General features: G+C 41.0%; 1 protein-coding gene across 1 annotated transcript; it reads left to right on the forward strand.

Annotated features, from left to right (window-relative positions):
* Positions 1 to 285: 285 nt before the first annotated feature.
* Positions 286 to 25984, forward strand: LOC139200869 (RNA polymerase II elongation factor ELL-like). The gene is made up of 12 exons (XM_070830017.1): positions 286 to 423; positions 1008 to 1055; positions 17118 to 17245; positions 18301 to 18464; positions 19971 to 20215; positions 21642 to 21766; positions 22213 to 22324; positions 22543 to 23029; positions 23661 to 23712; positions 24261 to 24432; positions 24543 to 24587; positions 25653 to 25984. Exons 1-12 carry the CDS (start codon positions 286 to 288, stop codon positions 25761 to 25763), a joined length of 1827 nt encoding a protein of 608 aa, XP_070686118.1. The 3' UTR covers positions 25764 to 25984.
* Positions 25985 to 26199: the final 215 nt, after the last annotated feature.

Here is a 26199-nt window from a genome sequence, read left to right on the forward strand (position 1 = left end):
GAGTTTCAGAGTTTTCGAGTATGTTTAGGACCTCAAAATTGCAATTTATTTCAGAGAAAAATAATAATAAGAAGAAGAATTCTTTGAATTACAATAGGGTCCTTGCCGAGTGTTATGCACTCGGTGCTCGGGCTCTTATAATAAGTCATGTTGAAGTACATAGCAGAGCACTGCCGTGTTGTTGTGTTGTCACCGTGGCCCCACCCACAACGTGACGTCGCACGGAGCGTGTAGAGCGGAGAGGGGAAAGCGGCTTTAATAGCAGGGGAGAGAGAAAAGACAGCGATGGCTTCGCTCGGGCAGGAGCGCCACTACGGGCTCTCCTGTGGAAAAAACAACAAAAACAGTTCCAATGGAACGCTGTACCACGTCAAGCTCACGGACACGGCTATGAGAGCGCTGGAGGCTTACCAAAACCTCAAGGTACTTTTTCATTATTTGTTTGTGTGTGTGCGCGTGCGTTTTGAGATGCATTATCAAGAGTTGTCGCCTGGGCTTTTTTTTTTTTTTTTTTAAAAAGATGTTTCACTGCTGCATATTGTTAAATTACTGTTTTTGTTCAGTCTTTCAGGCTATTCTTTTTTTTAATTACTGTGTAACCTGTCTTTGTATCGTAGCCTAAATAAATAAATGACACGCTCAAAGTAGTTCTCAGTTACTGTACTTCTAACTGCGTTACCTGTGAATGAGTTGGCTACATGGCTGCACAGCATACCAGTAGTGAACCCTGTGGTTGTTGGGCAGGACGAGCCGGTCAGCTGTTTGCTGAGAAGCCGTCCTTGTGTTCCAAAGCAGAGTAGCAGCACGCCTAGTTATCTATAGACTAGTGTGCTAGTTTGTCTTACAATTAGCTCCAGTGGAGACCATTAGCAGCACACAGCCTTTATTGGTTGCACAACTTAAACCTGCATGTAAACACATGACACAACAACAATTTAGAAAGCTCCTTAAATATGCATATATGTGTCACAGTCAATGCCTGTTTTTCTGTATTTCTCTCACCTCAGGGATCTCTAACAAGTGAACCATCGATATGTTTCAAAGGAAACCAAGGGGTAAGTGTAATCTTGTTATAGATCCAATCGAACAGTAAAGAGCAAGCAGATACAGTTACAGATCAACTGCTTTTTTAACCTTTTATTTGTTACATAATCAAGCGATATTCAACTGCATACCACAAGGCACTGAGTGTGTTGTTTAAATGGATGGAGCAGCATAATGTGATGACAAATACAGTGGTTTTGTTAAGAGGGCAACATATCACTTCAGTCTTTTTTTTTTTAAAAACAAGAATGTTTGCCAAGTAACTTCTTAAATTCTGCAACCACAGAGAAGCTTTTGTTCATCATGAATTGCTGTTGACTCACACATCCCACTGTACTGTAGCTCAGATGGGAGCTTATAGCTGGTTGTCTCCAGCAGATAAAAGGCATGCAGGTTACTAGGTCAGGCTGGTGACTGTGGAGAGGCTTTGTCAGGTCAGTGAGTAGCGCTGGGAAAGGGAGAAGTGTGCACCCACACTGACAGAGCCAGCAGGAGGGAGAAGAGTTATCATAAGTCAAATGAGGAGCCTTCAGTGACTTGACTGAGATTAGCTTTGTGCACCTAGTTCTCATCTGAGAAAATACACTTTATCACTTAATATATGTAAGTGTGTATTCACTGTATGTCATGCACATAGATATTAATACTCATGTGCTTTTGAAACTGAACCATCATCTGCAGGATGTAGCCTGAACTATGACTAAAGTCAGGAGTAGCTGTGTCCTTGGGGGATACTTTGTTTTTCAGTTAATTCTAATTGCATGGGCTGGTTGGAAAGAGTTTCAACCCCCTTCCTGCCATGACAAGATGATCTGATTAGTGGTTTTGCAAGGGGGGCTTGTGTGGTTGACAGACTGGAGTAACCCTGGTAGGTGTGTTAAGTGTGCCTGGTCTGGGAATGTGTTTTGCTCTTACTTAGTTTGAATTTGAGGCACATTTTAAAATGTATTTAACTGAAATTGGCTTTTTTCATAAATTTTCAGTCTTGTGGAGAGACAAATGACTTTTTATATTCTGTAAATTAATTTTTATTTTCTGTCCATTATCACTAGTACTTTCTGTTGTGAATTGTTGTGTAAACTATCACAGTTCCCAGCAGGAAGCAGGTGTTGGAGGTTAGGGGTCAGTTGCTGTTTTTTTATTTGTTTTTTTTCCCTCTAGCTCTGTTGACCTCAACTGCAACTCCGACAAGGCACGGGGTATTGATAGGAATGTGTCTGGCATTAAATTAGAAGAAAAGCCACAAATCCAATCCACTTGATGGCTCACAAATTAAGCTGTGGGGCTGAGTTTGTGCTGTAGTAGTTATCTATTTTACTCAGGGTAGGGGAAAATCAGATTTTGTTTGACATTCATGAAGTGTATTCATTATACATTAAGTGTAGAGTGCTGTATACTTGTAACATAATTTGAGCTGGGCCTTTATCTGAGCTTTTACACCATAACAGGCTATCTTTGGTGTTTGCTATGCCCCTCCCATATGAGGCATTCAGAGCTAAAGTTATTAGCCAAATGAATGTTTAGAGGTAATTACAGGAGCCATAATGCGCTTGATTACAGTGTGAGACATCATGACTTCAGTTTGCATTTGCTCTCACTGCCTGCCTTACTCAGACATTCATGAATATGTACTTTCATATTTGTGAGTGAATGTGTATGCCGCTGTCACACTTTTGCTGCAGTAATAGCTAGGCAGATGTCTTGAACTCTAGCCTGCTAATTTTCCTGTCCCCTTTCCAAGGTTGGAGTCCCACTTTTCCTCTATGTGTGTATACTGAGATGTGAGAGATCACATTGTATGCTGAAGTGGTGTGTATGAGTCTACTGTGCATGTATGCATCCATTTTTATGTGTTAAATGTTTGCTCTTGTTTGCTGTCACATGGGGAGGGATGTTTTTTGGGTTTTTTTTTTTTTGTTCATGTGTGTATTTATGCTGTGTCCTGTGTGGCTTAAAGCCATGATTTATTCATGTCCCACCTCCTTTTTTCCTATCCTGCCCCCTTTGCCCATTGTGAAGAAGTCTTTAGCCTGGCAAGACCAGAGTGGATCCCCTTATGTGTAGTGTGTGTGTTTGGTTTGCCTGTGAGTATCTGTGTGTTTGAGTGTAGGGGTTTTTCTTCTTTTTTTATCTGTGCATGTGTGTTTAGGCTGCCTATGCTAAGATCCCCAGAGTTCCTGTTTGTGTGTTATTTCATTTGATTTGAATCACAATGAGTGGGGGTATGCAGTGTTGTGTGTTGTCACTCTCTTTGGATCACCCAAAATGAGTCGAGTACAGTCGGTCCAGATGTGTTGTCGCCTGCCCTGGAGGTTTGTTTGTGCTCAGCATGATCGTAACCTCCCTGCTGTGGATCTAAAGGAAAGAGATCTGAAACAGAAGCACTGCTCATGGTTAAATAACCAACTGCTATTTGTGTGAAGGAAGATGTTTGCGAAGTGTGAGGTCTAGACTTGTATCTGACTGCTGTGGGAAAGACTGATCAGCTTTTGTTACAATGTAAGCAACATCAAAATCTAAGTATAAAGAATGGCTGAAAAATGTTGGCCAATTAATAGTGTAATCATACTTTCACATTGCTTTCACTGCATTTTGGTAATCTGTTCAGTATACTGTATATGTTGCGTATGTCACTTGATTTAAATGTGACCCACAATTTGTTGAAGTTGACAACTTGGCCCTCGAGCACCTGCCAGAGACGAATCGTTCTTGGCATTGGAGGGAAAATCCTCAGGGAATGCTTGTGGCAAAGCACCCATCCTATCCTACCTCCCCCAGCTTCATACCCAGTTTTCTCTCCCCCAACACTGGAGCTCACAGCTCTGGCAGCAGCTCTGTCCCTCTGCGAAATTGCAAATGAAAAGGAATGAATGGTGATTACAGGCTGGGACTTGATTACATGCACTGTCTCCTACTCAAGGCAGTCACATTAATCACCTAGTGCCAGCATGTGAAACTCAGCTAGAGAGGAGACACCACATAGCTCCAAGCATTGACTGATCGACTGTGGGATCATAAAAACATGTTAAGTCTCTAGTTTCTTTCTTTGTATGTCCCCCTGCTCCCATCTCTTGTTCTACCACTTGGCCAGAGATACAGACGCACATTGCGTTTTGTATCGCTGTGCTCCATTGTGGAGGGAACTCATCTTAAATGGCACGTGTCAACTTATGGGCCTGGGAATGATTCAGCTCTTGTGTTTGCAATAAGATGATGAGAAGTAGTGTTGACTGAAATGCGGTGAGGATGAGGGTGGTGTTGGCTGTCTGTCTGAATGTGTGTGTATCCTTAAGCCAGTAGTGGACATGTTTGGCTGATTGTTAGACTTTGGCCACTTTCCCTCCTCAGCCTTTATGAGTGGCAGTAGTGATAGGAGTTGGAGATGAGGCTTTGCTCATGCTGGATTAACACACACACACACACACTCATACACATACACATTTGCATTAGCACCAGGCCAGAGTGACTTACATGCTGCTAATAGCAGACAGTGGCGGTGGCGATAGGTTTCACTCCCTCCTCCTTCTCCTCCTGCACCTCCTCCCTCTCCTCTTATCAACCAGAAAGGGGAAGCCGTGCCATGGCATCCCACTCAGGAGCCAAGAAGGCCAGAACAAAAGACGGCCTGTTTTCAGAAGGCCATTACTCAGGCTGCAGAGGATGTGAAAACAATAGCCTGCATGAGATCTACACCCAAACCCCACATTCAACCAAAAGCAAGCAGGAAACTTAAGCCCTGTGCACCGACGGCAGTCTCTCACAGTTTTTGTTCAATTGACTTTACAGTTTGATAAAGCCAGAAAAATTAGCCCCTTCTGTCCTGCGTCGTCAACGTGTGGAGAAATTTATGACAGTTGACAGTGAACCGTGGCTCATTAAGATAGTGTTACCTCACCTACCGACAGTCATGACTTTTATTGTGTAAAACCAGCCAAAAAGCTGATATCTTTTAGAAATGGCAGTGGGGTTTTCTGTGTTATCTGGCGTTTGTCAAGTGGAAATTACAAATCAGCTTGTCAGCAGAGTAATCGTACATAAGAACATACCATTTGTTGTTTCACTGTCAAATTGTTTTGTCTTTGAACAGATTTGATTCATGCATAGTGTACACGTGCATGAATGAACATGAATATCACAAAGTCAAGACTTGGCATGACGGTTTCTCCCACAGTACTGGATGACACTACATTTATTGGGTTGATTGAAATATGAGCGACACACCTACATGCAAGCAAGCAGTTGTAGGATTAAGTGTAAACATGCAATCCCACATAACACTGTACTGTACTTGTATTTCTAGTTTTAAACCGTAACCTTACCTTACCTTATCAAACCTTAGCAAGCAACTTACAGGTTAGAGACCCCCTTTAATCAATGTGTATCAAGGAACTAGATTTTCATAAAAATATACTCATATTTCATACAGGGAATTTTTGAGAGAGAATTTTACTTCTGCATCTGAAAAAGCCAAACCAGAAGTGACTTAACATAAGGGATAGTGGTAGATTTAAAGCATAGAAATGAATCTGAAGCTAATTTTGATACTGAGGAGGTTGTAAATATTTATTCATAAAACTATGACAGACCACAGCCCTATAATTATGAACGTTAGGCATCCAAGAGATCAGGAACAGACCAGACTGAGTTCTCTGGGCAGGTGTCTGTGTGAGTGATCAGTATTATCTTATAGAGCAATAACACTATACTTATGGGCTATAGCTAACAATGTGTTCATATCACTACATTTTAAGTTTGCTCTCATGTGTCAGGATATAATAAAATTTGCATTGGTTGTCTAATACTGACCAGAAATGTTGATTCTTATCCATAACAGAAAGTAGAGAGAGAGATTGCTGTCTGATTATAATTACTACACTGAACAAAAATATAAATGCAACACTTTTGTTTTTGATCCCATTTTTCATGAGCTGAACTCAAAGATCTAAAATGTTTTCTATATACAAAAAAAAAAGATTGTTGTTCAGAAATCTGTCTAAATCTGTGTTAGTGAGCACTTCTCCTTTGCCAAGATAATCCATCGCACCTCACAGGTGTGGCATATCAAGATGCTGATTAGACAGCATGATTATTGCACAGGTGTGCCTTAGGCTGGCTACAATAAAAGGCCACTCTGAAATGTTCAGTTTGGCATTCAGTCAGTATCTGGTGTGACCACCATTTGCCCCACGCAGTGCAACACATCTCCTTCGCATAGAGTTGATCAGGTTGTTGATTGTGGCCTGTGGAATGTTGGTCCACTCCTCTTCAATGGCTGTGCCAAGTTGCTGGATATTGGCAGGAACTGGATCTGCCCTGAACAGTGAAAACTGGGATTCATCCATGAAGAGAACACCTCTCCAACGTGGCAGACACCATCGAATGTGAGCATTTGCCCACTCAAGTCGGTTACGACGACGAACTGCAGTCAGGTCGAGCCCCTGATGAGGACGACGAGCATGCAGATGAGCTTCCCTGAGACGTTTGTGCAGAAATTCTTTGGTTATGCAAACTGATTGTTGCAGCAGCTGTCCAGGTGGCTGGTCTCAGACGATCTTGGAGGTGAACATGCTGGATGTGGAGGTCCTGGGCTGGTGTGGTTACACGTGGTCTGCGGTTGTGAGGCCGGTTGGATGTACTGCCAAATTGTCTGAAACGCCTTTGGAGATGGCTTATGGTAGAGAAATGAACATTCAATTCACGGGCAACAGCTCTGGTGGACATTCCTGCAGTCAGCATGCCAATTGCACGCTCCCTCAAAACTTGCGACATCTGTGGCATTGTGCTGTGTGATAAAACTGAACATTTTAGAGTGGCCTTTTATTGTGGCCAGCCTAAGGCACACCTGTGCAATAATCATGCTGTCTAATCAGTATCTTGATATGCCACACCTGTGAGGTGGGATGGATTATCTCGGCAAAGGAGAAGTGCTCACTAACACAGATTTGTGAACAATATTTGAGAGAAATGTTTTTTGTTTTTTTTTTTATATAGAAAATGTTTTAGATCTTTCAGTTCAGCTCATGAAAAATGGGACCAAAAACAAGTGTTGCGTTTATATTTTTGTTCAGTGTATGTGCATTACCAACCAAACAATACTTTCCCTTTGCTCTTAAAGCTGATGTTAATGGAAATGATATAACTCTAAAGTTGTCTGTCACACAAACAGAAACTAGTTAAATCAGCTAAAACTGTACACACAGGCATATACCAAAAGTAACACCTTTTGAGAGATTTATGGAGACTGAGGATAAAGACATACAGACAGACTGATAGTGCTGGGGAAAATGGAAAAGGACTGATATTTCTGGAGATATAAACGGATTCATTGAAAAGACAACCAGGATGAGACTGTTCTTGCTACATGAAAATGGGAAAAGTGGAGAGTGACAGGTTATGGGATAATACTGGCTCATCTGGGAGTGAATGTTTGAAGTGGGGAGATATCAGGACCATGGTTTGGGTTAAAATAATGAATTATATGTTGAAACACTTGTCAGATTCAGGGTCCTCTACATTTGCCTCTATACCTTTTGGCCGTTGAGGGTCACTGAGCATTACTGTGGTCACAAGTCATTCCCAAGTGCAGGGAAGTTTCTATTACATTGATTTCTTAAACACACACAATTGATAGCAAGTGCTTTTACACTTAACAATCTTGGTAACTTTATTTATACTTATTTTTGCACCAGTTTTCATTTTGCTTCATTCTAGAATCACAAAGGTCAGAGGCAACCCACAGATTGCCTCAAGTTTTTGAATATTTCATCATTCATGGTTAGTTGAATTCTTTAAGTGCCAAGTCCTTTGTAAGAACGCCTCTCTGGGTTTGAATTGCCATGTGTGCCTCACGGGAGATTGTGCTGGGCTTTGGTACAGGCCCCACTGGCTGAGAACGAGAGTGCTTGTGGTAGTTTGCACAGCAAGGGTCTAGAAGGGGGGGGGTCTGCAGGGGTCTGCCCATTGAGGTCATATAAGCAGCCATCACTGGATAAATGGCAGGGAGTGCTTCTGGGTGCACAGCGTGACTCGGTATTTGCAACAGCTGGTATCCTGTGACCGCACACAGCACAAGTCAATGAACACAGTCCATAAATTATTAACAGCCAAGTAGACACAGACCTTATCCTTAGCAATGTTCGTCTTCATGGATTGCTTTTTAATGGGCAATGGGCAATGATAACCTTTCAGCTTATTGTAATTTCAAGTGGTCTAATAGAAAACTAGACTTCTTCACCTCCTCTTGGCTCTGTTTTCAGGCTTTAGAAGATCTAGCCTGAGATGGGAGACTTTAGCCAATCACAGGCTCTTTTCAGAGAGAGGGCGTTCCTTTTAACTGTTCTGCAAACACAGATGCATGTACACCTCTCTCCAGATGCCGATGAAAACCTAATTCAATGGCAGAAAATTCTGCAGAAAAAGTTACTATTCCAGCATTATCAATAACTGCCAACAATGTAAAGCAACACAAAAAAGGAAGACAAACTTCTCCAAAAGAGACTCTAAAAGAGAGACTGACAATAAATGCAATAAAACATGAGTCCGTTTCGGAGATGGGGAGAACTTTGTAATGAGGTTGCTAACTTCATCTTCCTGTAATACCTAAATCAATCAATCAATCAATCTTTATTTATATAGCGCCAATTCACAACAGCATTATCTCAAGACACTTTACATGAAGAGCAGGTCTAGACCAAACTCTTTAATTAGAGAGAGACCCAACGATTCATGAATTCAAAATTAAGGATTCAAGAATTCCCACATGAGCAAGCATCAGCTATTATATTATATTGAGCAACAGTGGCAAGGATAAACTCCCCTTTAACAGGAAGAAACCTCGAACAGACCCAGGCTCAATGTGGGCGGCTTCTGTAGGGATCCGAGTTGGGTGGAGGTGAGACAGAGAGACAGAGAGAGAGAGAGACAACACAAACAGCAACCAACGTACTAGCAGTGACTATAGCACTAGCAATAGGAGTGTGACTAACAGATTAGCAATATGATATTATTGAAAAACATGACGAGTGGCCGACGATCCGCAGCAGTGATTCATGAAGCAGAGAACCACATCAGCAGGACCAGGATCAGGATCCACAGGAACCTGAGAGATGAGAAAGCACACAAAGGCTCCGGGGAAGAGGAAGAGGAGGATAGAGAATAGAGGAGCTCAGTGCACCATAGGAGTCCCCCGGCAGTCTGAGCCTATAGCAGCATAACTAGGGGCTGGTCTAAGGCCTGAGCCAGCCCTTAACTATACAGTGGTGTGAAAAAGTATTTGCCCCCTTACAGATTTCTTCTGCTTTTGCTTTTTTGTCACACTTACATGTTTCAGATCATCAAACCAATTTTAATATCAGACAAAGATGACCTGAGTAAACACAAAAAGCAGTTTTTAAATGATGATTTCATTTATTAAGGGAAAGAAGCTATCCAAACCAACCTGGCCCTATGTGAAAAAGTAATTGCCCCCTGAACCTAATAACTGATTGTGCCACCCTTGGCGGCAACAACTGCAACCAAGCGTTTGCAATAACAGGCGATGAGTCTTTCACATCGCTGTGGGGGAATTTTGGCCAACTCTTCTTTGCAGAATTGTCTTAATTCAGCCACATTGGAGGGTTTTCGAGCATGAATGGCTCGTTTAAGGTCATGCCACAGCATCTCAATTGGATTTAAGTCCGGACTTGGACTAGGTCACTCCAAAACCTTCACTTTGTTTTTTTTGAGCTATTCAGAGGTGGACTTGCTGGTGTGCTTTGGATCATTGTCCTGCTGCATAACCCAAGTGCGCTTGTGCTTAAGGTCACGAACTGATGGCCGGACATTCTCCTTCAGGATTTTCTGGTAGAGAGCAGAATTCATGGTTCCATCAATTACGGCAAGTTGTCCAGGATGTCCTGATGCAGCAAAGCAGCCCCAGACCATCACACTACCACCACCATGTTTGACTGTCGGTATGATGTTCTTTCTCCGAAATGCTGTGTTAGTTTTACGCCAGATGTAACGGGACACACACCTTCCAAAAAGTTCCACTTTTGTCTCGTCAGTCCACAGAATATTTTCCCAAAAGTCTGGGGGATCATCAAGATGTTTTTTAGCAAGTGTGAGATGTGCCTTTGTGTTCTTTTTGGTCAGCAGTGGTTTTCACCTTGGAACTCTCCCATGGAGGCCATTTTTGTCTCAGTCTCTTTCTTATTGTTGAATCATGGACACTGACCTTAACTGAGGCAAGTGAGGCCTGCAGTGCTTTAGATGTTGTTTGGGGTTCTTTTGTGACCTCCTGCATGAGACGTTGATGCACTCTTGGAGTAATTTTGGTTGGCCGGTAGTCCTGGGAAGGTTCACCACTGCTCCATGTTTTCTCCATTCTGGGATAATGGCTCTCACTGTTGTTCGCTGGAGTCCCAAAGCCTTAGAAATGGCTTTGTAACCCTTTCCAGACTGATAGATGTCAATAACTTTGTTTCTTGTCTGTTCTTGAATTGCTTTAGATCGGGGCATGATGTGTTGCATTTTGAGATCTTTCAGCCTACTTCATGTTGTCTATTTAAGTGATTTCTTGATTCTACAGCTCTGGCAGTAATCAGGCCTGGGTGTGGCAAGTGAAATTGAACTCAGCTTTCAAAAATGTGGTTAATCACAGTTAATTCATGATTTAACAAGGAGGGGGCAATTACTTTTTCACATAGGGCCAGGTTGGTTTGGATAGCTTCTTTCCCTTAATAAATGAAATCATCATTTTAAAAACTGCTTTTTGTGTTTACTCAGGTCATCTATGTCTGATATTAAAATTGGTTTGATGATCTGAAACATGTAAGTGTGACAATAAAGCAAAAACAGAAGAAATCTGTAAGGGGGCAAATACTTTTTCACACCACTTTATGCCTTGTCAAAAAGGAAGGTTTTTAGTCTACTCTTAAATGTAGAGAGGGTGTCTGCCCCCCGAACCCAAACTGGAAGGAGATTCCACAGGAGAGGAGCCTGATAGCTGAAGGCTCTGCCTCCTGCATTACTTTTGGAGACTTTGGGAACCACCAGTAGGCCTGCATTCTGGGAGCGCAGTGCTCTAGTGGGGTAGTACGGTACTATGAGCTCTTTAAGATATGATGGGGCCTGACCCTTAAGAGCCTTGTAAGTGAGGAGAAGGATTTTAAACTCTATTCTAAATTTTACTGGAAGCCAATGAAGAGAAGCAAGTACAGGAGAAATGTGGTCTCTTCTTTTAGTTCTCGTCAGAACACGAGCAGCAGCGTTCTGGACCTGCTGGAGAGTCTTTAACGACTTATTGGGGCAGCCTGATAATGAGTTACAATAGTCCAACCTAGAAGTGACAAATGCGTGTACTAATTTTTCTGCATCATCTGTGGATATGATGGGCCTGATTTTAGCAATATTACGTAGATGGAAAAAGGCAGTTCTAGAAATCTGTTTAATGTGGGAGTTAAAGGACAAATCTTGATCAAATAAGACTCCCAGATTCCTCACAGTGGAGCTGGAGGCCAGAGTAATGTCATCCAGAGCAGTTATGTTGGTAGAAAAGCTGTCTCTGAGGTGTCTGGGCCCAAGCAGAATAACTTCAGTTTTATCTGAATTTAGCAGCAGAAAGTTGCTGGTCATCCAGGACTTTAAGTCGTTAAGGCAGATTTGAAATTTAGCCAACTGATTGGATTCATCTGGCTTTATTGATAAATATAATTGTGTATCATCTGCATAACAGTGGAATTAATGGAGTGCTTCCTGATAATATTACCCAGAGGCAGCATATATAAGATAAAGAGTATTGGTCCAAGCACTGAACCTTGTGGAACTCCATGTCTAACTTTAGTATGGACATAGGATTCGTTGTTAACGTGTACAAACTGAAATCGATCTAATAAATAGGACTTAAACCAGCTTAATGCAGTTCCTTTTATACCAATGAACTGTTCCAGTCTCTGTAACAGGATGTGATGGTCAGTGGTGTCGAAAGCAGCACTCAGGTCTAACAAGACCAGGACAGAGTGAAGTCCTCTGTCTGATGCCATAAGGAGGTCGTTTTTAACCTTCACCAGAGCTGTCTCTGTGCTATGGTTCGCTCTAAAACCTGACTGAAAATCCTCAAATAGACTATTAGAATTTAGAAAATTACACAGCTGATTAGCTACGACTTTCTCCAGGATCTTGGAGAGAAAGGGAAGGTTGGATATAGGTCTATAGTTAGCTAATACACCTGAAACAAGAGTAGGCTTTTTCAGGAGAGGTTTAATTACTGCTACTTTAACGGACTGTGGTACATAGCCTGTTAGTAAAGACTGATTTGTCATATCCAGTAAGGACGTGTTAATTAGGGGCAGGACCTCCTTAAGTAGTCCAGTAGGAATGGGGTCTAGGAGAGATGTTGACTGTCTAGATGAGGAGATTATTGAGGCCAATTCAGCAAGATCAATTGGAGAAAAACAGTCCAAATACACATCAGGTGTAACAGCTGTTTCTATTGTTCCTAGGTTTGAAGTTGGACCAGACCCTGTTGAGGGCAGAAGGTGCTGAATTTTGTCTCTAATAGTTAGAATTTTATCATTAAAGAAGCTCATGAAGTCGTTACTGCTGAGCTCTAAGGGAACACAAGGATCAATAGAGTTCTGGCTCTTTGTCAGCCTGGCTATTGTGCTAAAAAGAAATCTAGGGTTGCTTTTATTTTCTTCTATTAATGAGGAGTAGTAGGCTGCTCTGGCATTACAGAGGGCCTTTCTATAGGTTTTAAGACTATCTTGCCAGATTAAACGGGAGTCTTCCAATTTGGTGGCACGCCATATCCTTTCTAGCTTTCGTGAATGTTGCTTAAGCTTGCGTGTCTGGGAGTTATACCAGGGAGCTTGTCTCTTTTCTTTAATTCTCTTCTTTTTTAGAGGGGCGATAGAGTCTAGTGTCATTTGCAGTGAACCTGCAGCACTATCGACCAGATAATCAATTTGGAAGGGGCTAAGATTAGCATGGGAGCCATCCACAGCACAGGGACACACTGGCTGAAATACTGAAGGAATCACCTCCTTAAATTTGGCAACAGCACTATCAGATAAGGATCTAGTGAGGACCTCTCGGTCATATAGACCATAGTCCAGTAGGAAGAAATCAAATGTTATCAGGTAATGGTCTAAATGTGTTGCAGTGGTTTGTTAGGTTGTTGAAAGATTTACCATGAAGGCAGGCAATGAGTGACTGTGTTAAATGTTGCTCACAGTTTCGCTTTCTGCCGAATGTAGCCAAAGGTTGCGGCTAATTCCAGTTTATGTAACTAATGCAGCTAATGCATGTAGCTATAAACAAACTCTGACATATGGCAAACTTGTTAGCAAGCATTAACTGACAAAGATGTGCAAGACGATACACTGACATTTGTATATAACTCACCTTCACTATTTGTATTGCCTCATTGACTGATGAAATAACAAGGCTTTAAACTTAATGGCTATTTAGTTAATGGGCATGGCTAGGTGGACATTAAGTACATGCATCATCTTATGAAATGTTCACACTTTATAAAATCCCTCTGGTGAGCACACCAGTGTGATCACAACATGATTTCTCTGTCTCTTATACACAATGAGACATCCAGAATTAGCTTAAAGTGTGTATCATTGTACGGCTAAACACAGGCAAATATGTAGTCCCGAACTGGACACATTAAAACACTACAGTTATTGTCAAAAGTGTTACATGCAAGCTAGCCTGTATTTTTCAGTGCTATCAGTGTTCAGGTGTATATAGTTTGTTTAAATTCCTGTGATGAAAGCCTATGTGTATAGACGTGCTGTGGGCTGTTAAGAAACTAGAGCCAATTTCTGTGTCGGTTTGTTGCCTTTGTGAATCAAAACATCTGAAATGACAGCACAGCAGGTAATGGGCACCGTGCTGAATTTGGGCTGCACAGCATTGTCTAAACTACACTGCTCAAAAAAAAAAAGGGAATACTTGATCTTCACAGTATAACACCAAGTCAATTGAACTTCAGTGGTATCAATCTGTCCAGTTAGGAAGTATAAGCGATTGTGAATCCATTTCACCTGTTTTGCTGCAAATGAAATGCATTGGAGAGGCAACAGCAAGACAAACCCCAAAAAGGGAATGGTTTTGCATGTGGTGGCCACAGACAATTGCTCTCTCCTTATCCTTCCTGACTGATTCTTCTCTGATTCTTAGTTTTGCGTTTTGCTAGTGTCCTTGTCACTACTGGTAATATGAGGCGGTACCTGCAGCCCATTCAGTTTGCACAGGTTGTCCAGCTCCTCCAGGATGGCACATCCATATGTGCCGTCGCAAGAAGGTTTGCTGAGTCTCAAGAGCATGGAGGAGATTACAGGAGATGGGCCATTACATGAGGAGAGCTGGACAGGGTCGGAGAAGGGCATCAACCCAGCAGCACTCTGCTCCTTTGTGCGAGGAGGAACAGGAGTAGCACTGCCAGGGCTCTACAAAATGACCTCCAGTGGGCTACTGGTGTGCATGTTTCTGACTAAACTGTCAGAAACAAAAACAAAAGATCAAAATCTGTTCAAAAAGAAAACTTAATTACCAGTTGGTGAAGGGCGTTCAGTGTTCTGCACACAGTGCAACAATAGCTTAAAGCAAACTTTGTGTGAAACATTGCAGCATGTGCAGTATTGGCAAATATCCAGTTTGTGGTTATTAAAGTAATGTTTTTTTAATATATGGATTATATAGAGAGAAAGGTGTCAGAATCCAATCCAATTTGACTGCAAATTATTGTTGGAATAAAATTTCTCCAACTCCTCTCTGTCTCATTACTGCCAAATGTTCTGCTATGTTCACCAAAACAATGACCTAAAAATGCTAAAAGGCTCCCCAGGGCTTGGGGGAACTGCATTGTCGGGTGATAATAATCTATGGATTTGTCAATATGAGCAACCACTTAACATGTACAGTAACATGTAGCAATTGTAAATACAGAATTATTGATTATAGCAGCTTTAAGCAAAGCCAACAGTGTAAGGATGTTAGAGGCTACTGTGCATGGCATAAATGAACTCCTACTAGTTTAGAATCTAGTTCTTAATTTAAACAGCATTGTATTTAAATTACTAGGGAAGAAATACATTCTGTGATATATATTTTACTGTTCAATGTTAGATATACAAACATACTATACAGCTGCTGTAGCTTCTTTGGATGCTAGTGTTGCATGCAGACATACAGGTAGGTGGGTTTCAGTGGGTTTCAAAAACAAAGAGACCAGAACCATGTGGGACAAAAAAGCAGAGTGGAGGATATGCCCCATGATCACTTATGGCTTAAGAGAGCAGTAAGGCTGCCTGTAGGATGAAGAATGGGATTGCAGTGAAACTGCCAACCTCCTCACCACAGTTAGTAGGCAATGGTCTCTTTTGTACTGGGACTTTTCATTTCTCACTCTCACACATGTGCCCCCTAAAACTCCTGCTCGTGCCTTAGTATTGCAAATTTCCTGCCTGAATGAGAATACCAGTGAAGTATTTCAGAATTTTGCTGTCATAAACATGCAATTTCATTTTTTTTTGTGGTCAAATCGGCATAGATTCTGACTTTTTTCTGGTCCTCATTTATCATGATCTGTTATTATATGTCTCTGTGTGTGATCCTGTGTGTATTTGTCTGCCCTGGAGGTTGCAGCCTTGGCTCTTCTGTGCTCCACTTAGTCTGCCAGAATATCTCATGGACGCCTCAGTGGAGCGGACTCTTAAACACTGTTTACCCAAGGAGATCTATTTAAATTTGCAGAGCAGCATGAACTCCAGATCCCTAATGTGTGCGTGTGGGGGTGGGGTGGGGTAGGGTGGGTTGTGTATTACTCATGGTATTTACACTTGCGCGTCTGCATGGAGATGCTCTTAAAAACAAGCATGATGGATTGCCCTTAGACCTGATGTCAAAATTAGATTTCATTAGAATATTTCACCACAATTAATCTGTTAATCTGTAGTGAAATGGCTACATTCAAGTTCTCATTATCTCCGAGATTTTCCCCAGTGCCAATGATCAGGTCATGTGTGTACATTCATCCTGTAGTCTGACAAACACATACATGGACGTCATCTGGATTCATTACACTTTGCCCAACCTCTGAGGAGTGTTAATCAGACAGTACTCATCTTTGATGAGCAAACAAGTGGTGGATAATTTTTATGTTTAAATAACCTGTATTCAACATTCTGTGTAATGCAGTGTTTTTTGTTTAGCTGTGTTGTGAATAGAACAATGCAGACTCAAACCTGAATGCTCAGAGTTTAATAGAAAACAGCGTAACGTGAACGTAAGTGAGTTGAACAGGCATTTGATAGTGTGGCGCATGGTATTTGATAGGGTGACAGGTCAATTTCCTTTATCTCTGCTGGTCCTGTAGATTTTTAATGGCATTTCCTGTTAGCACAATTGGCAGTGAGTAGTCAAGAATGGCAAATGTTGTTGACCTTTTCTTAAACTTTCCACCCCAAAAATCTCCAAATCTGATCCCCAGATTGCTATAAAATTTAAAGAGCATAGTCATGCAGGATGAACCCTCAGTTTTTTGGAAAACCAAGGGTTTTGAAAACTGTGCCGTTGTCAGGCCAAAATGTAATCTACTGGGCCAGTGGATGGGCCTGTATATTTGCTGAATTAACTAGTGGTACTTTTCAAGTGAACTAATCTACATTTGTCAGAGTCTGGTCTTTGTAGGAGGTAGTTGTGAAAAAGAAGTTTCATTGATTGATGGAAAAAACCTTGACTTTGGATGGCCCTGTGCTCTTGGCTACAATGTATTTGGCATCAGAATTAGTCTCTGAATATTTGCTGAGTAGAATTTCTGCATTTCCCTTCAGCAAGATGGCAGAAAGATAACAAAAAATTACCTCAAGAGGTGTTAGGAAAAGATTGACGTCACAACAACTTACTGGTACCAACTATATATCATCATGGTAAATCATATGTTATGGGCACGCACACTGCATATGCATACCCTGTTTATATTCACAAAGCATCATAAACCTGGCATAATGATTGTACTGCCTATATGTATGTTGACCTGTATGTTTTCAATAAGATCTGACTTCTATTTCTCTGCATAGTACATCAAGATCCCAGCTCCCACACCAGAGTCATCATCTGCTCTCCGCGGCTTCTCCTTCTACTTATCCAGTGACAGCAAAGACCAACCACAAGCCAGCTTCAACTGCATCCATCAGTATGTTTCCAGGTATGGAGTTAATCAGTAGAAACTTGTTATTTTCCCTTATTGTAATCTCATGCATTAAAGAACAAATCAAGTGCTTCTTGATATATTTCTTAAAAACATTTAAAATTAAAGGGATTCAAGATCCTGTTTCAAAGCTTGAGGGAAGAAATCTTTACCCCCCCCACATGATCAGCAAAGGATTTTGGTAAATATTAACTGCACTGAAAATGAATAAAGGGAAGCTTAATTATATATCACTGAAAGCTGTCAGTCACTACAAGTTTAGATGTGAGTGTTTAATCTGATCTGCTGGTTGACTCCAAAAGATACATTTTTTGTCATCTTCATAGCTCATCAGTGTTTTTGCTCTCAGCTCTCTGTGTGCCCATATCTCTGATGGCATCATGTGAGACAGTTAAGTCACTGCTTGCTGTACACAGGAAAGGGCAATTGTAATTTCCTGTATATTCTGGCAGACCCATTAAGTACTGAGACCTGTAATGCCTGGTTTATGGAGTAGATATGCTGAGAGACTAAGGGTTACCCTGTGGTCTGAACTGAAGCTCATTCTGGTTCCATTCAGCTGCTGAAGCCCAGAGAAACAGCATAACATTGTGAGGGCAAGATCCTGCCCTTTCTGCCCCCACATTTAGAGGATAAGAGGAGAAATGTTCAGTGGTTAGAGATATATAATTGTTGTGTTGTGAAAATGAAAATGGGACATGGGGATTGATTTATTCACAGCATTAATGCAGCTCAGGTTTTAGTATTAAAACTTTTTACTTTTATTCAAGATGATCCCTGTTTTGTAACTGTGCTGGCTGGAGCCAAGCTAATCCTGGTGGTTTTCCAAAGGCTCTACCCTCCTTTGAACCAGAATACCAGAGTTATATCTAGCCTGTGACACAACCTACAGTAACCATCGACCTGTCTTCGCTAGCTCCCACCACAAAGCCACTATACGCAACATGATGTCCATGTTGGTATGCAGCTCTAAAATACATGTAGGACAATGTTTTTACAGTGCCAGCAGAAAGCCCCACAGTCCAATCCAACTCTGTGCTTTTGTTGTGCAGTAACGGTCGCGAGCAGCTGGAAGGTCAAGGCATCATACAGGACAAGATCACAGTGTGTGCCACTGACGACTCCTACCAGATGACCCGTGAGAGGATGTCTCAGGTGGAGAAGGACAGCTGGAGCCGATCTGCCATAGAGATCAAACCTGGAGCCTCGCATCCAAGTAAGAATAGACTCTTTATGGAGGAATAACAGAGGATCAGTGGATGATGCATGTGCAGATTATCATGGGGAAGGGCCAAACAGCTTTGAGCTTTGAGTGGAATCAGCAATTTGAATGTGGATACAGTGATGGCACATGAAAACAAATATAGAAATGTAATGGGACCTATAAAAGTAATATATAAAGGAATATTTGCCTCACATAAGAAAATATTGCTGTATTCATTGCTTCAAGCTGAAAACCAGATATTTTCTTTTTTTTGATGTGTAATGAAACCAGATGTGCAGGCCATATTTTGGGTTATACAAACAAGACTAATAGTTAACTCTCTCATATTTATTATTTTGGACAATTTTTGGCTTTTGGTTGCCAGTCCTCTGTCAGAAAATAATTGATTTTTGTAATTATTTTTTGTGTATGTCTTCTGAGATCATCAAGGATACCTTACAGCATATAAATCATATGAGAAGAGACATGAACTGCTTTTTTTTTCTTTTTTCTCTTTGCCAACCTTTGTTATGGTTACGCAATATTGTTTCTTGGCGTGACTCCAGACCCCTTTGTCAGTGCTTGAGCTCCAGGGAAGCTGAAACTCTGGGGGGTTTAGATCAAATTTAGACTGAGTGGATTGGGTAACACCAGGTGTTAAGGTGGAGATGACTTGTCACCATATCTGAAAGAGGAATGTAGAGTACAGTTATTAAATCTTTCCCTATGGGTAGCCTCAGGAGGTGCTCATGAACACAGTGCATATTATCAGGCATGCCAAAACCTATAGAGCCTGCCTCTGTTGCTCTATACTCCTTACACCATTATTATTACACACATAATTAATGGCTAGTAATAGAGTAATGATAATGCTTAGAGTTATTATCACATAGCAGGACATATTTTTATGGTTGAGAGGAAAGCCTTCTTTTCCTGTACATCTGCCCCACTTTGACCTTCAAAGCACAGATTAACCTGTAATGGGATTAGCACAGAGAGATAGCTTTCGCTGCTCTAACATGCCCCATCTGTCTGCAGCAGAGATGTAAGCAGTAATCAATAGGGTATTTATATCTGAATCCAGCATGCGCATGTGATCTAAAGGTAAAGGTTAATATAAGATATTTTAAATTGTCAAGAAAGAGTATGCACACATGTTGAACTGGTCAAAGCAGTGATGGAAGTTTTGAAATACAGCTGCCTTTAACTCTTGTCTCTTACATCTCTGCTTTAGTTTAATCTTCTGTATACAAATGTGAAATGGTTTTATTTCTTAAATGCTTCCCTGACACATTTCTCTGAGATTCTGTAGATGTTTCCTTGGTGTCTCAAATGATCAGGATTCTCTGACTTGCTAATATATATTTAAAGAAGAAAGTGTTTTGGATGTAAAATGAATAGCAGCAAATATTTTAGAGAATTTGTATGTGGACAAGCTACCTTTTCCTTATCAGTTTGAGGGCAATGCAATACAAATACAACTTATTCTGAAATCTTTTTTTCCATTTGTTCATCCAGGTAAATGCGTCAAATTTCATAAGAGGCAAGCTCCCTTGTATGTGTTAGGCAGCAGCTTCTATAAGCAGTCTCCCAACAACCGGAGGAATGGCAGTATGGCCACACCAACCCAGAAGCCCTTGAGGGAGCGCATCATTCACCTGCTAGCTCTCAAACCCTGTAGGAAACCAGAAGTGCTGCTGTGGCTAGAAAGAGAAAAAGCTTGTCCCAGGGACAAGGCCGAGCTGAGTATCGTACTGGACGAGGTATGCAAAAATTATGTGTTTATATGTGTATGTATCAATGCACACATATTGAAACGTATATAAACACTTGCATGCATATACACACACCCTTTGTCAGATTGTGTGCATATTTGATCTATACATTTGCACACTGCCTAGAAATCATACACACACATTTTTATCCGGTGGGTGCCTTTGGGTGAAAACACAATAAAGTATTGATATAAGCTCCAAAATGTTGCACAGAGCCTTTAACACATTGTAAAATGACGAAGATGATGATCACCGCTGTCATGGTGCTTTTTTTTGGCCAAGCAGCTGCTGTTTTTGGCAAAAGCACCAAACACAGTTAGCAATTAGCTGATGAACATAAAGGAACACTTTTAACAACTAAAGAGCAAGGTATTTCCCTCAAGAGTAGAGACCAAAAACAGGGCTAAAGGAGAGTCAATATTGGAGTTCCATTCTCCAGGTAGACAGCTCAACTTCGAATGAAAGATTTTTCAATAACTGTTGGATGTATAAATTCTATATGTGTGACAATAGTGGTGTTGTTGCACAATGCATTCCCTGATAGGAAAATTAGTTGTCTTTCATAGTATTTGTTTCTCACACTGGGAGACATCATGGCTTGACCTTATCAGAAGCATCTATTGCATTCTGTAAGCCAGAATTGGCTGGAACCAAGCGTGTTAGTGTCAGGAAGGGGGGAGAAACTTTCCCCTATAAAATGACTTGACACTACACTGCCTCCTCCTCTCACCATGAGCAGAATTTCCAAACTTTCTCTTTCTCTTGGGTCAGCTTTTTTCGAGTGAGCCTTAGCCTGTCACCAGACAGCAGTCTGAGTTGCCAACTGTGGGAGTATCAATACTTTCAGCATCTAGCCAAAACACATAGCACCTGTCTCAAAATCCCTACACAGCCCAAACCTCAAACAGTCCCTCAAGCCCCACCAGGGGTATCGGCTCCAAAGGGCCTGTGGCAGAAAAAAAGTCTTTCCCTCAGGAAGGGACACGGTCTGACCAACCACCCCACCATACCTCCTCTACTGGAGGAGGAAGCAGCTGGCCTGATAGTCCCCCTTGGTGCCGCTTGCCAACTTGATCCACTTTGTTTCAGCCAACCCTGGCTTGCTGAATGCCATAGGAGCTTCTGATGAGGTCACGCCATAGGCGTCTTCCAATGTGAGACATTCACTAATGCTACTCATGCCACTGGGGTTATGCAAGTCTTTAATTCTGAAAGATTGTGTGAATTTATGTTCTGGGACTGCATCTAAGATAACATCAAAGAAACAGATTTTAAATGTTTTATCACACAAATGGATTGTTTTGTTTCACAGTAGAATCAAATATGGTTAAGATGTGTGCTTAGATGTGAAAGTCAGACATTACATACTTCACTGGGATTTTAAAGTAACATAATGTGATACGTTGCGTTTTAGGTGGCAAAAGTGAATCCCAAAGACAGCAGCTACCTGCTGAAGGATGACTTCTACAAACACGTGCAGAGGGACTGGCCAGGCTACAGCGAGGAGGAAAGGCACTTAATCTGCAGGCTGTTGGCCAGGTGGTTCTAAGACATAAGCTTCACAAATGGGGATTCCATCTCTACAGCAAACTGAAAATTAAATCCACCTCTGTCATTATACTGCCCATTTCTGTGTGGCATAGGGTGTTTGTACGAGTGATTGCCTGGCATTTTTTGTTGATTACAAAATACAAATTAGACATGAAAACTTTTTCTTACAGGTGCACTTATTTACACTGATCGTTATTTGTCCTCTCTCCTCCACATCATCTTCTCTCTTTCCTAACATCTCTGAGCAAGTGCAGATCAGCTCTCAGAAACAGAACTTGCCTGTATCTGCCACACGAACAATCTGTTTCATTTTCATGCTCAACTTTATTAGTTTTCTTGTACATCCACAGAACTTTGCAGTCAATGTTCTAAATTGGTATCCATTTTCATTCCCTCATTTGTGAATTGCCTTGTTCTTTCCCTCTGTTTAACAGGAAGTTACAACTGCACAACAGCCACCAATCAAGGAATGTCCAAACAAATGTGTCCATACCAAAGATCTCAGATGATACACTTCATCACAGCACAGCGAATAATGCTGCAGTGGTAAAAGGCCATTTTTTTCCCATTCTTTTACTTTGAACATGTGTGTAATCAGCTTTCCATATATGTAAATGTAAGTCAGTTAATGCCAAGGTTGTGAATGGTACTCTGTATGTAGTTTGACCAGTCGCGTGTTGTTTCTGTGATTTTGTAATGAAATATTAATGCATGATTGCAGTGATAAAGGTTGATTTCTCTCTATTTTCTTCCTTCTTTCCCAGAAACGTCTCGTGTCTTTTGACTCACCGGAAAGGCTAGCTGTTAAGAGACTAAGACCTGCAGACCAGAGGTTGCCTGGGCAGCCTACAGTTAATGGACTCTTAAACAATAAAAGACACAACATCACAACACACAGCACACTCAAGCCCAGTTTCCATACAAAGACTGAGTTTCAACGGACAAGTAACCAAACTGGCAACCAAAATGACTTACCAGGGGACCACAATGGCTTTCCTTTTATGCTCAAACTGTGTAGCACCTCTGACACATCTGTTTCAGAGGGGAGAGAGCAAAAACCCAAAGTAAGCAGCCACCAGCCACCGCAGGATGACTCTGACTGTGCTCACCAGCAGCTTGCCAACTGCCAGCGCAAGAAGAAGAAATCAAAGAAACACAAAGACAAGGAGTGGGAGAGGGTAAAGGACAGCAAGGGCAGTGAGTGGATAGAGACGAGTCCTGATTTCAAGCAGAATCCAGACGAACTTGACAGTAAGGCCCTTTTTGTGTAGATTTTTCTTGTGACTAATAATAACCTCCAGTCTCTGTAGACTTTTACCACATTAATTATTTCAGGACAAACTCTTTCCTCCTTTTGGGAGTCATTTTGACTTCCATGTGGCAGTCTGACTTGGATAAAGTTAGCCACTTTATAGCATATTGTATGGCAATAGCCCCTTCTCCAAAACACTGTTGTGCCTTTTCTACAATTGCCACCAAAATATCAGATTAACTACACATACTGTGAGCTAATGACCAGTGGTAATGTGTGTCTGAGGTCTGTCTGAGAAACTGTTTGTCCAACAGCCCACTGGTGCATTTATACAGTATCATCTCATAAGCATGACTGTGTTTGCTCCCTTAAGCTCACTCTTATGAGTCCTCAGTGTGTTATGTAGCTGATTGACTCGACAACAGCTCAAGCAGTGCTTAGGGTCTCTAAGCTGACACGTCTCCTGATACCCACAAGATATTACCTAGTCGGCACAGAGGCGGGCAGGCACACACACACACAAACTAAAATCAGGTTGCTTAACATTCAGACGTTGACAAAGTGTCATGATGACTGCATTGACTCAGCTCTAGGTAATGCAATTTTCTGTATGTGGTGCTTTTATTCCAGATCCTGACATCACAAATGCTGTGGCCTCTGAGGAGAAGCCAGATTATGTGCTGTGAGTGTGAACATGTTTTGAATTCATTTTGTTGTCATTGTTCCAATCACTTGGTATTGTTACCCTTACAGCCACTGTTCAAATATTGCTGAAAACAATGATGGTGATGGTTTTGTTACAGACAGAAGTTGACAAAAATAATATTTTAAATATATTTTCCTTTGTGTTTATTGTTATTATTTAAATATATAACTGGTTCACTGAAACACACAAGAAAGAATTGTCAGCAGTAGTGATGAAGTGGATTATCCCACGTATTGTAGCAGCATATGACTGTGGCATCAGGCTGCCATCTTGTGTCAAAACGAGGTAATACACAGAAATAAAATTAGGATTTGAGGAAGTGGCCTCTCCCTGAAAAATATTAAAGGGTAGTTGTGGGTGAAACTGAAATCTGTCTGTAGGATGAAACCTGTTTTTTTTTTTTATGCCTTAATGTGTTTTCTGGGACCAGTTAAGACTGGCCAGGATGAATGTTGTCTGTGATGTAGAACATCACAGGTACATGATCAGTAACTCAGTGCATCTGTCTGCATGTATCCTTGCAGCGCATACAACACCATCATGAGCTTGGAGCAATGTCAGAGGTATCAGGAGGATTTCTGTGCAGAGTATGACGAATACAAAGACCTTCACTCTCGGATCGCCGCTATAACTCACATGTTTATTCAGCTAGGATCTAAGATCAAAAACCTGTCCCCTGGCACGCAAGAGTATAAGGTACATATAGCACGTACAACTAGATTTTACCTCATATGTGGCACACAGTGCTTAGTTGATGATGTCTTATTGTATTTATAATGTAATGATTTATGTTTTTTACCATTCAGATCATGGAAGACCAAATACTAGGAAAGTACAACAAGTGTCGAAAGGTAGGTCAAAAATTGAAAAGGTTGAAGTTTTTTTTGTGTAAATAATTAATCTCTTTAAATAAATTAGACATGAATCTTGTATTATTCAGTAGCTTCATATCACATACGTATCATGTTAAGAGACCCTACATGTGATTTGAGCAGAAACCTTGAATGATACTTTTGAAAAATCCACACCATTAGTTTTATATTGATGGCGCTTATGATGTATGAAAAAATAATTACATTACAATACAAATAATTACAACAATGAATTTAATTGAGATTCCTGTTTTTAGTTGAAGGTATTACACAGTGTCTTTAAGTAGAGACAACATCCTATCTATCATAGTTTGTATGGGTTTCAATTTCACACAAGCCAAAGCATGTTTGCATACAGCACCAGTCATCTGCTTAGCCTCAGTACTCTGCAAACACAACTCCTTTTTGATTAGTGCCCATCCGCTGCTTGAAATGCCAGACACATTGCTTCAGAGCCACTTACAAGTCATTTGGAGTATGGCAGGTTGTGTCTCAGAGGTAGAGTGGGTCGTCCCTCAATCTGAAGGTTGCTGGTTCCATCCCCCAAGAAAGAATAGTCTCCTCCAACTTAGATTCCTCCTGAATGAATGATGTGTGAACGGGTGAATGAGGGTGTTATGTAAACTACTTTGAGTAGTTGAAATGACCAGTAAGGTGCTGGACAAATACAGACCTTTTACCATTTTTGTCAGTGGTCAAAAATAAAATAACAAAAATAAAAATCCTACTTTTGCACAAAATGAACATTAAAACTTTAAGGCTTTCAGTTGCTTTGATCTCTTTATTAAAAATAATCAAATGGAAGGTGGACAATCATATCAAACTAATCAAAAATAAGGTAAACAGTCATGTTCAATTTAAGATAATCACAGAATTACTGACACTCTAGAAGTCTGTGAAGTCAGAATATTTAGAACTATCGTGTGTTCATGATAACAGTGCTGAATCAGTACAAAGTACTAAGAAGCAGAAAGCTTTGGAGATATCTACTAAGAAATCTACAATTTCCACCCCTGTTGTTTTGCTTTCCCTCTTTCTCCACAGAAGTTCCCAGGCTACCGGGAAGAGAAGAAACGCTGCGAATATCTCCATGAGAAACTGTCCTACATCAAACAGCTCATCATGGACTATGAGGTCTCTCAGGCCTCTTCATAGCACTGGCTCTCTCCATCTTTTTTTGTATGGAACTCCCTTCTTTGCATAAGCAACACAGTGTTTTTACTTGAATGATATGAAAGGATTTGAATGAAAATGCACGGGCAATGCTGTGAGGACTAAATCAAAAGCAGATTTCCCTCTGGTATTTGTATGTGCATTTGTTTTTGAAATTTTGATTTTGTAACAGAAGTCTTGTTGATGTGTGAAGTCCAAGGGTAATTAGAAAGCAACTGTGCCCATCAAATTGCCATGATAAACAATTCCCCTAATAGTTTTTTCAATCTTTTGAAAACCAATGTACACCACTTGGTCAGAAACAATGAAAAGGGTTGCAAATATGACTAACTTTTTTTGTCTTTGATACTTGTTAAGTTAAACATAGCTCCAGGCTCTTTATAAATTTAAAGAGTTCAATATTCAGGGTGAAAAAGAG

This window comes from Pempheris klunzingeri, chromosome 1, assembly GCF_042242105.1.
Source record: "Pempheris klunzingeri isolate RE-2024b chromosome 1, fPemKlu1.hap1, whole genome shotgun sequence".
Taxonomy (NCBI): domain Eukaryota; kingdom Metazoa; phylum Chordata; class Actinopteri; order Acropomatiformes; family Pempheridae; genus Pempheris; species Pempheris klunzingeri.